Source organism: Barbatula barbatula, assembly GCF_947034865.1.
Source record: "Barbatula barbatula genome assembly, chromosome: 2".
Taxonomy (NCBI): domain Eukaryota; kingdom Metazoa; phylum Chordata; class Actinopteri; order Cypriniformes; family Nemacheilidae; genus Barbatula; species Barbatula barbatula.
The window spans coordinates 3,379,339-3,391,981 of NC_136767.1; the positions used below are offsets into that span (position 1 = coordinate 3,379,339).

Consider the following 12,643-nt stretch of genomic DNA (forward strand, 5'->3'; position numbering starts at 1 on the left):
GTTGTAAAATGTATGAATCACACAATGACCTTCAATACTGTAAGAACAACATGAATAACATGAATAAACAACACTTGAGTGTCATCAGCAGGTCTGGAAAAGAGGCTGGAAAATGAAAGATGTCTGTCAACTGTGTGGATGAATATCAGGGACTTGGTTAGCCCGTTATCGAACAGAATCGGCAGCTGTGCTGAAAAAGACTTGAGAAACCATTATAGAAATTCAAATGTATTTAATAGTTAAAATTATTATGAAAAATTGATTAAATGGAAATACTCTGCTGGCAATGTGTTGGGTTCTATGTTGTGGGTGTTGCCCAGCAGATGTTAGAACCAGTCAAATCTGTTAAGAAGGGCACAGAATGATGACTGGAAAAAAGAATGGATAACACACACACACACTGAAAGGGATAGTTCACCCAAAAATGAAAATTGTCATCATTTACTCACCTTCAAGTTGTTCCAAATCTGTATAAATGTATTTGCTCTGGTGAACAGAGAAAGATATTTGAAAGAATGCTTATAACCAGACATATTATGCCCCCGATTGACTCCCATAGTAGGAAAACATACAATGGTAGCGAAAGATGCCCCAGAACTTTTTGCTTTCCTACATTCTTCAAAATGCAATTTTCCTACAATGGGAGTCAATGGGGGGCAAGATCTGTTTTGTTATAAGCATTCTTCCAAATATATTGGTGACAGAATTTGAAGTTGAGTGAATTATCCCTTTAAGCCAGGGGTATCCAAAGTCGGTCCTGGAGGGCCGGTGTCCTGCAGAGTTTAGCTCTAACTTGGCTCAACAACCTGTCTTGAAGTTTCTAGACCTTGATTAGCTGGTTCAGGTGTGTTTGATTAGGGTTGAAGCTAAACTTTGCAGGACACCGGACCTTCAGGACCGACTTTGGACAGCCCTGCTTTAAGCCTAAGGGTTTGGTCTGCTGCTTAACGGCGCCCCCAGCGGTTTCCACCGGTCAGTGCTTTTGCTCATAATGCGCATGTGTAGAACAGCGTGAGCGCATTAGCGCTGCGTGTTTTCAAACAAGATGAACGCGCCACCAGCATTCGAGTCATTTTTGTTATTTGAGGGAGAGAAAAAGTAAGTAAAATACCGTATTTTGCTATTTAATTGTTAAACTCATGAATGTTTACAATGGAACTGTAGCCCACTTTAATCAAAGGATGTGTGCAAAGTGTTTAGCTTGTTGGCTAACGACTGGTAGTCATATTTAGCCGTTTTTACGAACCTAGTCCTTTCCATGTTTATGCTATCATACAACTATTTAAAGTACTTTTAACTTTTAAAGACAATACGACTGCTCAATATTCTTGATAAATGACATTTTACAGGATCACGATAGTTAAGGATACAAAGGTGCCCAATGCATGTCTGTTCACACTGAATAAGGAGGACCACACGCTGGGGAACATCATCCGGTCGTAAGTCTTTGATGCATCGTACATATGATCAAACTGACTTTATATTTGACTTGCAGCATGTATAACGCTCGTGTGATCTCTCCATCAGACAACTGCTGAAAGACCCTCAGGTGCTGTTTGCTGGATATAAAGTTCCCCACCCTCTGGAGCACAAGATTGTGATCCGAGTTCAGACAACACCCGACTACAGTCCTCAAGAAGCCTTCACTAATGCCATCACTGACTTGATCAGTGAGCTCTCCCTGCTGGAAGAGAGATTCAGGGTACGTCACCTCGATCAAACTGTACAGTGTTGGGGTTCTCCACGACCGAAATTTTGAATCACTGCTTTAGGAAATAGATTTAACAATTTTACAGACACTTTTTAATGTCAAGGAACTGATTATTTTTCTATTTGTGAAAACAATTTACCACATTTGCTTTGAAAAAGGGCTGTGAGCTGTGTTTTGGTTTAGTAACCACGTAGCAAAAAAGAAATTCTGAACATGGGTTCACCAATACCAATCAGGGATGCACATTAATATGGAATATATACACATTGAATTCATTTGAATGCATATTCTTGGTTGTGTGTGCTGTCTTTCAGAAACGTATGTGTCTTATGATTTTAGGTTGCCATCAAGGACAAGCAGGAGGGAATAGAATGAGGAACAGCAACACTGTTAGATGACCAGTAATTTACAATTGATGGGATTTCCACCCTTAAATTCTCTTACTGGCTCACAGTGTCTCCCTACACCTTTCATTTATTTATTTTCTTCAGAAATGATGAGGTTGGCTGATAAGCTCTCAAATGCCTTTGCTGGTATAAGGTTTATATAGAAATATTTCACAATTTACTGATGATAAACCTTCCTTTTGTGTGTCTGACTCATATGTGATGTAATATGATTTTGTAATTGATAAATGGCTTTTTTATATATTAGTGTGCTGTCATTTTTTTGTTGCTCTAGATATTAATGTGGAAATGGGAACTATTGTGCCGTGGGAACCGTTTGGCATTAGGTTGTTTCTGCGGGGGCACAATAAAGTGACGCACGTTTGTAGCCCGATGGCTACCGGAGAACTAATACGTGTTTGCGGTTGTAAAGGCATAAGAACATGTCTGAGGTGTGAAGACGGGAAGTCTAACGAACATTTATTACAAAATAATGATCTGGTGAGTCGACATTTTATTTACAATAGTCGAAACGATGTAGGTTGATCGATTGTTTCAACAAGACCTTCCCCATCGTACACAGAGCGGCTGTTTAAAAAGGTTATTTTGCAGAAACATTACGATTTCGTCTATGATCCCGTAACGAAGTCAGCCGTCCGGCAGGAGAAAGGTGCCCGACAGTCCTTTCAGTTCCCTGGCGTGTTTTTGTGTGAGAATTTCGTGTCAGAGGATGAGGAGAGAGAGCTGGTCGCTGCAATGGACGAAAACGTGTGGAGGCAATCTCAGTCAGGCAGACGGAAACAGGTACCGTAAACAAGCCGGTATTGATCAAACTTTATCATTTCTTCTTAAATTATTGTCACAATGTATTTTTTCATTTAAAGGATTTTGGGCCAAAGGTGAACTTCAAGAAGCAGAAGGTCCGTGCTGGGGACTTCACTGGCCTCCCTGCCGTCAGCCGTTGCCTGGTGGACAGGATGAGACGGACACCTCTCTTAGCTTCCTTTAAACCGGTGGAACAATGCAATTTAGACTATGATCCAATCAGAGGCTCTGCTATTGACCCACATTTAGATGACAGCTGGCTGTGGGGAGAGCACTTGGTCACTATCAACCTGCTGTCCAACACTGTTCTTACAATGAGTTTAGATCCAGGATCAGGGGAGGTGAGAGTGGCTGTTCATCTTCCTCGGAGGTCTTTGGTTGTACTCTTTGGAGAGGCTCGGCATAGATGGAAACATGCCATCTGCAGAAAAGACATTCACGGTCGAAGAGTATGCAGCACCTTCCGAGAGCTCTCTGCTGAGTTTCTGCCAGGAGGAGAACAGGAAAAGCTGGGCTCTGAGTTGTTAGATATAGCACTGAAATTCAAGGGTACACCCCTATGAACTGCCAAATGCACACATAAGGGAATGTTTAATCTGTTTTCTTTAACACAACTTGTAAAATAATGTTTATTTTAGCTTAACTTAAATAAACACAGTTCTGTATTGCTCTCTAGAGATGTTTGATTGAAGACCATTTCAACAAAGGTGCATTTTAAAGCTGCATGTATTTGGTTAAATGTTTTTATTACTAAATTTATTTATTACATAAAACAGCTAAGTACATAAGAAAAATAAGTGTTGAAAACAGTCTCTTTATCTTTCTCTGATTCACACCTGTAATTGTATAATAATGATATACAATTTGAGAAGTAAGTTTGAGATAATTTTATGTAAAGGTTACATAAGATTTTAATGAAATATTTATTTGTAATTGTTATGGAAATGTTTTTAGTAAAATATGTTATAAGTGACTTGAAAGTCCTAATTTAACAAAAAAATTTTTTTTAAATAATCCCTGTCCCGGAAACTGCCCCATAGTGTAGTACATATCAGGTTGCATAATATGCTGTATTTTGATATTTTATTTGAAAAATTTCAAATGTATTTTTTAAACAGAAATTGTGATATCTTAAAATAGATTATTTCTGTGAAATTATATAAAACGGTATTAAATCAAGTTTTATATTAAAACATTCATTTCTTGTGTTAAAGTCGGTTTAAAATGTTTATTATGGTTGAAATATTTTTTTCCCTGTCAAACTGTGTTCTGCACGTACATGCTTCTTTGCCACACTCAAGATGGCGGAATGGTGACGCCACAACAAAAGTTCTTCAACACAGGTCAAAGTTCATTTGTGTTTCCCCGGGAAAATAATGACGTTTTAATCCACATGACTGCGTCTAAACTTCGGATAACACCGCCGACTGTTTGTGCTCATCCGAAGGTGTGTAAACTGGCTTAAAAATATTTGTTTTATTCCGATGTCTGAATATTGTAAAAAAATAAATAAACGCAACCTTGCAAGCACGCTGGTTGGTTCTGGGTCGTCTTTAATAAAAGTCCTTAGCACTTTTTTTTATAACGTGTCAAACTATAAATGCATGCATATTTATTTTAAGCGTTTCAAATGCATTTTCATCTATCTAGTTTAAGTTAATAAAGTTCGTCTCATGTCTTTTTATGTTGATGTCGCTTTTGCTCTCTGTATTGTAGTGTGAACTGCTTATTGTCCCACGTCATTGCATTACAATGACACTCGCAATGTGTCTGACACCTAGATACCCAATAGTAGCTTCACAAAGTCTCCGAAATCCCCTAGCACGCCTTTATAGGGTCTGAAAGACAACGATACTTACATTTTCTCTGTCTGCAGCCATGGAGAAGATAACAGAGAAGAAACTGCTGGAAAAAGGTCTTCCAAAGACAAATAAACTGGCTCAGATAAAGACTCTCAAGTAAGTTAATGCATCTTGGACCTTCCGGATTCTGTACTTTATGTTGAGTTATGTTTTGTTTAATGTAAAAAGTATAAAACTTTCCGTAGATTATTTTGTTTAAACGCATTCTTTGGTCTCTCTAGTCTCTCACGCATGGGTCTGAAGGGCGAGGATCTGCCCGTGTCTCTGCTATCTAAACTACACAGCCTGGAGCAGCTGGATCTGTCTGGGAACATGCTGCAGGATTTTCCCAAAGGTCTGTGTCTGCCCTGCCTGAAGATCTTGGATTGTTCAAACAATGAAATGGAGGATGTAGAGTCACTGGAACAGCTGAGCAACATGGAAGAACTCAGACTGGAGGACAACATCTACCTCACTGTAAGAATAACTCAGAACAACCCTCACAATGCTAACTATAGACCAGAAATGTCTTCCTATTCAAGTTTTTATAATGCCTTGGCTAATTTATTCATTTTTTATTCATTCATTTGGCAGACGCTTTTATCCAAAGCGACTTACAAGTAGTTTTATACAGTTGCACATTACTGCAGAGCAATCAGGGGTAAGGTGCCTTGCTCAAGGGCCCTTCAGTCATGACCTGCTGACACTGAGATTAGAACCAGCAACCTTCTGATCACAAGCCCAACACTCTAACCATTAGGCCACAGCTGACCCCCCTACTGCTTGAGTATGTGTCTGCCAAATGCCTAAATGTAAATGTAATGAATGCTTCTTTAGGTCAATGATGAACATAAAGTGATCTTCCTGTTACCTAAGTTGAGGATGCTCAATGGCAAGGACATCAGCTCTACGGCTCATCATATTCGCCATGGCAGCACTGAAATTCTCAGAAAGAGAGTGAGATGAGATCTTCTTCTTTGCTTATTTTTATTTTGACTGGATTATTGTAATGCAGACAGTAGCGCCGTGAGATTCCTGAGTCTGAATATTTATATCTAAAAAATTCGAAAGCTTTGTGTATTTTGTAAGCTTCTATATGCTAGGAAAAAATATCTTTCAAGTGAACAGACCGTAGTTATTTATGACCCATCTTGCAGATACATAATTTATAAATAAAAAAATTACTTTTCCTCTAAGAAGAATTTTCGCAAATTTCTTTTCACTCGTACATTGAATTCATGGGCTTCTAAACAAAGGCTAACTAAAGTTTCTTCTCTCTTTTGTGTTTTTTTGCAATCTTAAGGTTATTGGTGTTTGGGAACGAAGCTTTAGTCTTCCCGATCCGGTTACGAAACAAAGCCTGGCTACTGTTGAGAAGAGCTTTGTTAAGGATGCCTGCACCCAAATAAAATACGGCCCCAGTTCTTTGAGTGATTACACAAAGTGGAGGGTGGGTGTCTAATTCACTAATGTATCTAAATGTAGCTCCCTTATTCTTTCAACTCATCAAATTTCGTTTGTTTTGCTTTTCTAGATTGAAATGATCGCAAAAGAATACTTTCAGTCACTGACGTGCAGTGAAGAGGAACCCAGTGTAACAACTCCAACCAAGGAGAACGCGGTAAACCCATCATATTTTAAAGATAATGTGGAAGATTATGGTGCAATAATTACATACTTTACCTTTAGGGTTTACACACTTTACCCGTTTCAGGAGATTTATTGAAAACTCTGAGTATATTTACCCTGAGATGACGGAAACTCTGGGTTTTCCGTTTTAGAATGTGATGTATGTCAAACTGTAGAAAGCGAGGTAACAAGGTTGTTTCTAAAAGAGAGAGGTAATTTGTTCTAGCCATAATAACTAACTCTGTGAACCTAACCTGGTCGGGAGCAGGTTTTCTTTGGTAAACCCAGATTTTTTTTTAGATCTCCTCCCCCTTTTATAGAGATACAAGTGGTGTACCTCATTCATTAATACAGTCATTCATGGCACTTATTTAGATCACACAGAGACCATCTCAGTGAATAATATGTCATATGTGCTTTTCTAGAGGATCTTGTATGTGAAGAGGCTGCATTCATTCATAGGGAAGTACTTTGGTTTCAGGAGAGCAATTTAGGATCTGAGTGGAATATTGTCATTTCCGTGTGCATTTTTATTACAACTGTACCATATTTCTGTACAGTGAATTAGATATATCAAACAATATCATCAATGATGTAATACACGGCCACATTGGCTGATGTCAGAGCATATTCTTTCCCAAACAGGGTTCAAACTAGTGATCAGTCTGACACCCTTACAAGTGTCCTATACGCCATGACGTCTCACACTCATCACTAGAGCACTGATGGGATTATTATTTCTCTTTTATTTCTGTTGTTTCATTCATTCATCTGATTACTTTGTTTTTTTTTTATTAGTACCTATTTATAAATTTGATTAAATCCACTGTATGCAGAGCAGAAAGTGTGCCTCACTCTCATGCGCTTTCTGCCACCATAATGCTTTTTTTGGTGCCGATTCCATGGGGAATCGTAATATCAAGATTCACTCCATGGATCATGGCTTGGCGTAGTTGAGGTGCACGCGCTTAACTCAATGTAAGCCTACCCGGAGTTGATAGAACTAACTAAAATCAGCTGTTCTGAAACCAAAAACTCAAAGTTTCGCATCTCTGTGTAAATCAGCTCACATTTGAACTCTGTGTTGGTTGAACCTCCTTATTAAAACGTGCCCCTGAATTTAAAATATAACTGATTTGAATGGACTCAATCTTCATCTTTTCAAAGAGAAAATGCTTTTCATTCCAAAAAACAGATGTGTGAATCTGCAGCTAACGGCACCACAAGTCCACAGAAGAGAACCAGAAACACTGACATCACTGCTGAGGCCAGTCCACGAAAGTCAGGTCGCCTGTCGAATGCTTCTACTGTTGAGGCCAGCCCAAGAAAATCCTCTCGACTGCTGAGTTCTCCAGTGAAAACTGAAACTATGCTGTCCAGCCCTAGAAAACAGACCAGAACAACCATTGAGGCAGCTCTAGAAGGTAGTCCGAGAAAATCCAGCCGCCTAGAAAATATTCCACAGAAAGGCGCTAGCAAAACTGAAAGCCCTAGAAAGGCACCTAAGAGCCCAGCCACTTCCACTCCCACGTCGAAATTGAGTCCGAGGAAAACTGCTAAAGATCACCCCACACCTCAAAAAGGCAAACGGACCGAAACTGGGACACCTCAGAAAACTACCAACAGCAAAGTTCCTCAGGTAAAAACACATTGTGGTGCTTATTGTGTCTGATTTGCATATATATTGCCAGAGAATTCCTGATGTTGCTGGTATTTCGTTTATTGTCAATTCAGTCTTGATTGCCCATCACCGAGTCATTAACGCATCATTAATGGCGTCTCCCCTGTGGCTTTAGGAGCCGGTGAGTCTGCAGCCCATCCATGTCCTGCAGTGTCACAGTCGACAGGACAGTCCAGAAGATTTTGACACTCAGCTTTGGGCCTGTGCATTCGAACCCCCACATGACTGCGGCAGCGGTGAGAACTATCAAACCATAGAATTGTATGAAATCCGTGCAAATATTTTTGTATTTTGAGTTTTATGTGTTGCTTTAAATTTTTGTCAGATTTGAGCGGTGGGACTCGGACAGTTGCCACGTGCGGTGGGGAAACTTTGTGTGTCATTGACTGCGAGTCTGGACATGTGCTCAAGAAATATAAGGTTCCTGGTGAGGTGAGTGTCTAGAAGCTCTATGTGCAGTACCATCTCCTACCACCACGGGGCTTTGGCCTATAGTCTATAGACCTGTTGCTCAAAAATTCTAAACAAATAATCCACCTGCATTTGACTCATGTGCCTTTCTAATTTCTTCCTTCCAATTTTGTTAAGGAGTTCTTTTCGTTAGCCTGGTCCACTGTGCTGATGTCCCGGACTGGTGGTTCTGCTCGCCCCTGTAATATCCTGGCTGCTGGGGGTAAGAGAGGCCTTGTCAAGCTCATACATCCAAGAGTGAATTTGGCATTCGGAGAGTTTCGTGCCAGTCGGCGGGCCATTTCCATTGTGCGCTTCAGTCCCTGCAAAACTACATTTCTCTTCAGTAAGTGAAAGAAACCGTGAATACCGTAAGACTTCTAAGATGATCTGTGAATTGAATTAAGGATTATAATGAAAACAACTTCTTTCTATTTTAGCTGGGTCTTACGAAAATAAGATCATTTTGTGGGACATTGGTGGTTTGGATCGTGACTACAACTTCAAAATCAGGTTAATAGTTGGATCGTATAGTTATTTTTAAGCTTTTCTTTTAGATATCCAACTAAAGTTTTCCATTGTATTGCCTACAGTAAGCTGCTAGTGCTGGAAACGTCCTCCACTCCTCTCCACCTTTCCCTGCTCCCTCAAGACACACAGCTCCTCTCAGCTTGTGATGAAGGGCTGTTTAGCTTTGACATCCAGCTCAGTAAAAACATACAGAAGAGGTTTGTATTTTCTTACTGTCACCTTTTGTTTGTTCTTATAAGCCATCGTTAATTAAGATGTACTTTACTCAGTTTAAATTGTTTTTATTTTTTAGAAATGAAGAGATGGAGATTGTGTTTCCTATTTACAAGAAAAAGGACAAGAAAAACAGCTACCGTACTATTGACGGGCTAAGCTTCCTCTCAGATGATATAGTGGGTAAGTAAACAATGAGAAAACACTGGTATACTTTACGTGCTACATTTTTGTTGAAGCTCTGTCAAACGATTAATCGCGATTATTTTGCAATAAATTTTTGTGTTTACATAATATATGTATGTGTACTGTGCATATTAATTTCTTATTTATAAATACATACATGCATGTATACATATATTTATTTATATTACCAATGATTTTAAATTACACATAAATGTTTATACATTTTTATATTTAACACAATGCATTTAAACCTGTTTAAATATGTCCTAAATATGTATGTGTATGTGTTTAAGAATGCAAAATTAATTTGATGGTACATAGACATATGTTACATAAAATTTTATTCTGGATATGATTAACAGCCCTAACAGTAATAGGTGTTTTTATGTGTTGTTTGCTATTTTTGTACTTTTGTCTTGGCTTTTCTTTTTTGTTTCTACTGTATGTGTACTATTCCTCATGTTGTTTCTAATGCTTATATTATTTATTTCTGTTGAGCACTAAAGGAGGATTTTAAAGAATCTACAAGCTCCAAAAAATATATTTAAATGATGTTTCTGAAACGCTTCCTTTCAGCTTCCAAGAGTCACATGCAGGGCTCAATCTACCTGTGGAGCTGGAGCGCTACACGTGCCTCATGGAACGGCAAAAAGAAAGAGGTGACCGCTGTTGTACTGGCAGAGATGCAATGGTCCAGCACTGATATCCCCTACCTCTCTTTGGGCACCTGCCCAGGTATGTCTTGTATATGACATCATCAGTCATCTTCATTTATGTCTGGACAGTGGTCAGATTTGGAAAGACTGTTTGAAGCGTGATAAAATTGCAGATGTGATGGAAGCTGAAGGCAGAACTGATGTTTCTTGTAGGATATGGTTACGTTGTGTGCGGTGACGAGAAGGGGAGTCTATGGACGTACCATATCACAGACGCCATGATTGAAAAGTTCAAGAGTGGAAAAGCTATTGCAGTCACTGAGGTAGGTTATTCATCACTGGATTACAGATCACACAATGTCTTGAACTGTATGTCCAAGCCCGTAGGCAGGGGGGGTTCGGGTGGTTCGAACGAACCCCCCCTCACTGCCAAAGGTCCAGAATGTGCAAAGATGCGATGACCTACTTGCGGCGCGAATGACGCGAATTGAGCGTTCGCTTGATTCGAGCGAGATGAAAAATCTGAACTTTGGCGAAAATTCCGTTAACCAATCAGGAGCTTTCTCTCGTAGGGCCGTGAGCGAGCGTCAGAATATTGGCCTTCAGACCCAAATTTCTCTGTTACTCACATAGCCTAATAATATGTTAAATTCATAACGTACCATTGCGATAGAACTGACGCGCGAACCATCAGAAAATTTCAAAGAGACGACAAAATGGCCAAGCGGTTGGGAAAGAGAAAGGTTAATTAATATGCATAAGAAAATGTTTTGAATTTGAGTAGCACTAAACTATTAATAAACAATTATACCATTAGGAGGCATAATAAATACATTTCAAATCATAATTAAATCTCCACAATAATTCAAGTAGTACCTCCGGCCCATGTAGTTTTCTGTTACAAACCGACCCGGCTCCGCATTAAAGACAGGGAGAATTATGTGGCCCTTGCAGAAAAAACAATATAATAGCCATATAAACGTAGCGTAATAATAATAAAAAAACATAGCAAAGAGGCATTGACAGAGAGTCAAGAAATGATGATGAGAAGAATTATTATTAATATTTCAGTAAAGTTCATTAAATCTATTCTGTTGTTAGTGTGGTCTTTAAACTTATGAACTGTGTATGGACTGACAAAAGTGTTACACGAGGAAGCAATTTGACAACAATGCAATAAATATTTTAGGTGCATCAAAAAGCGTGCTGGTTAAGATACCAGCAGACAAACTAATCCAGCAGAAATTAGTGCATAAAAGGTCACCAAAATAAAGTATTTGAACCTCATAATTAAATACAAAAGGAGGAGAAAACTGCAAAAAGGTCCACTTTTTGAGAAAAAAGAACCTCCCCTTTCAATAGGCTGGCTACGGACCTGATGTCATATGTGCATTCTTACAATTGTAAGAATTTGAGATTTCGTAGATATCAAAGTAAGAATGCAGTCTTAATTTATTTGTTTAGCCAGTCAGAAAAATATGGTAATGCCACCTCCATGATAAGGTATCAAAAATAAAACGATCCTGTCATCTCTAGTATACATAGACAAAACCTTTTAAGATCTTCTTGTGGACCACATGAGAGTGGTTATTGTTTGAACAAAGAACACTGGGATCTCATTTTGTCTTGTTTTCTCAGGTGCTGGGGTGGCCATCACCTGTTCGAGCTGGAAAGGGTCCAGTAGAGGGGCCATCTATTAACAGCGTTGCCATGGATCCTGATCTTCGATATTTGGTTGCCCTTACTGACAAGAACATGGCCGTGGTGTGGAGAAGAGAGAAAAGCCACTGAACCGCTAAAGATGGCTTTTGTGACCTGCAATTTTTTGGGGAAAGCCTGGACATTGAAAAAAAGTCGATTACATAACCCTGTTTAGATATTGTCTCAAAGAGACAGAGAAAGACTAATTCAATCATCACGTACATTGTTCCACTTTTATCAATTTTATTGCAAATAGCCTAAATTTTGTTATTTTTCATATTTTTGTGTACTTTGTTTTAAGTTTAGACATTGTCAAAAAGATGCTGTCAGAAAAAATTGATATTATTCAAACAGGGACGTCTTATTTATATTATGCTTCAAACCATGAGTTTGTGTCATACACCAGCTTTAATAATGACATTTGTGTCCAACATCTGTCCCGGAAGTTATATGGCACTGCTTTATTCAGGACTATAGTTGAATAAAAGTACTTCTGGGCATCAAAGTTTCAATATTCATGTAATATTGCATTCATGTAGTACTGTAGATACCATATGACATATCCTATGTCCAAACTGGCTCAAATTATTCTCATGATATATGTGTTAGGAAAAGTTTTCCATGATACTTGGCTATAATGCGTCCTTTCATGTGTGTGTTTAATAAGTTCATATTCCTGAACAGACACTGACAAACGGTGTATATTTAGTTATGTCTGTCTTCATAAAAGAAAGCTTTAAGGCACCGCATAAAACTAAATAGACACAACAAAAGTGCAAGTACAAGCTGTTCCAGTTCACGGCAGCACTGTCCGTCCCATTGTCCTTGCTGCG

The 12,643-nt window shown here is 38.9% G+C and overlaps 3 protein-coding genes across 4 annotated transcripts; all 3 read left to right on the forward strand.

Moving 5' to 3' along the window:
* The first annotated feature begins 895 nt into the window (after window positions 1-895).
* Window positions 896-2,387, forward strand: polr2j (RNA polymerase II subunit J). Its single transcript, XM_079485121.1, has 4 exons — window positions 896-1,098; window positions 1,350-1,439; window positions 1,528-1,702; window positions 2,051-2,387. Exons 1-4 carry the CDS (start codon window positions 1,046-1,048, stop codon window positions 2,084-2,086), a joined length of 354 nt encoding a protein of 117 aa, XP_079341247.1. The 5' UTR covers window positions 896-1,045; the 3' UTR covers window positions 2,087-2,387.
* On the forward strand, window positions 2,185-4,369 carry alkbh4 (alkB homolog 4, lysine demthylase). 2 transcript variants are annotated; one of them, XM_079485103.1, is made up of 4 exons: window positions 2,185-2,251; window positions 2,393-2,598; window positions 2,710-2,901; window positions 2,982-4,369. In XM_079485103.1, the coding sequence occupies exons 2-4, from the start codon at window positions 2,407-2,409 to the stop codon at window positions 3,483-3,485; spliced, it is 888 nt and encodes a 295-aa protein (XP_079341229.1). In that variant the 5' UTR covers window positions 2,185-2,251; window positions 2,393-2,406; the 3' UTR covers window positions 3,486-4,369. The 2 variants fall into 2 exon arrangements, with proteins under 2 accessions (XP_079341229.1, XP_079341228.1); XM_079485102.1 differs by lacking the exon at window positions 2,185-2,251 and having other exon boundaries at window positions 2,292-2,598.
* Window positions 4,229-12,631, forward strand: lrwd1 (leucine-rich repeats and WD repeat domain containing 1). Its single transcript, XM_079485090.1, has 16 exons — window positions 4,229-4,369; window positions 4,799-4,880; window positions 5,006-5,240; window positions 5,601-5,720; window positions 6,067-6,213; window positions 6,298-6,384; window positions 7,588-8,031; window positions 8,189-8,309; window positions 8,399-8,505; window positions 8,662-8,869; window positions 8,964-9,036; window positions 9,117-9,251; window positions 9,347-9,450; window positions 10,030-10,188; window positions 10,323-10,432; window positions 11,748-12,631. Exons 2-16 carry the CDS (start codon window positions 4,801-4,803, stop codon window positions 11,898-11,900), a joined length of 2,283 nt encoding a protein of 760 aa, XP_079341216.1. The 5' UTR covers window positions 4,229-4,369; window positions 4,799-4,800; the 3' UTR covers window positions 11,901-12,631.
* The last annotated feature ends 12 nt before the right edge of the window (window positions 12,632-12,643 follow it).

Bases quoted from the DNA above. Each gene is read 5' to 3' on its own strand.
- polr2j (XM_079485121.1), top strand. From the start codon at position 1,046: ATGAACGCGCCACCAGCATTCGAGTCATTTTTGTTATTTGAGGGAGAG. The intron at 1,440-1,527 runs GTAAGTCTTTGA...TCTCTCCATCAG, and splicing joins CTGGGGAACATCATCCGGTC to ACAACTGCTGAAAGACCCTC. The intron at 1,703-2,050 runs GTACGTCACCTC...TTATGATTTTAG, and splicing joins TGCTGGAAGAGAGATTCAGG to GTTGCCATCAAGGACAAGCA.
- alkbh4 (XM_079485103.1), top strand. From the start codon at position 2,407: ATGGGAACTATTGTGCCGTGGGAACCGTTTGGCATTAGGTTGTTTCTG. The intron at 2,599-2,709 runs GTGAGTCGACAT...GTTATTTTGCAG, and splicing joins TATTACAAAATAATGATCTG to AAACATTACGATTTCGTCTA. The intron at 2,902-2,981 runs GTACCGTAAACA...TTTCATTTAAAG, and splicing joins AGTCAGGCAGACGGAAACAG to GATTTTGGGCCAAAGGTGAA.
- lrwd1 (XM_079485090.1), top strand. From the start codon at position 4,801: ATGGAGAAGATAACAGAGAAGAAACTGCTGGAAAAAGGTCTTCCAAAG. The intron at 6,214-6,297 runs GTGGGTGTCTAA...TTGCTTTTCTAG, and splicing joins GTGATTACACAAAGTGGAGG to ATTGAAATGATCGCAAAAGA. The intron at 10,433-11,747 runs GTAGGTTATTCA...TTGTTTTCTCAG, and splicing joins AAGCTATTGCAGTCACTGAG to GTGCTGGGGTGGCCATCACC.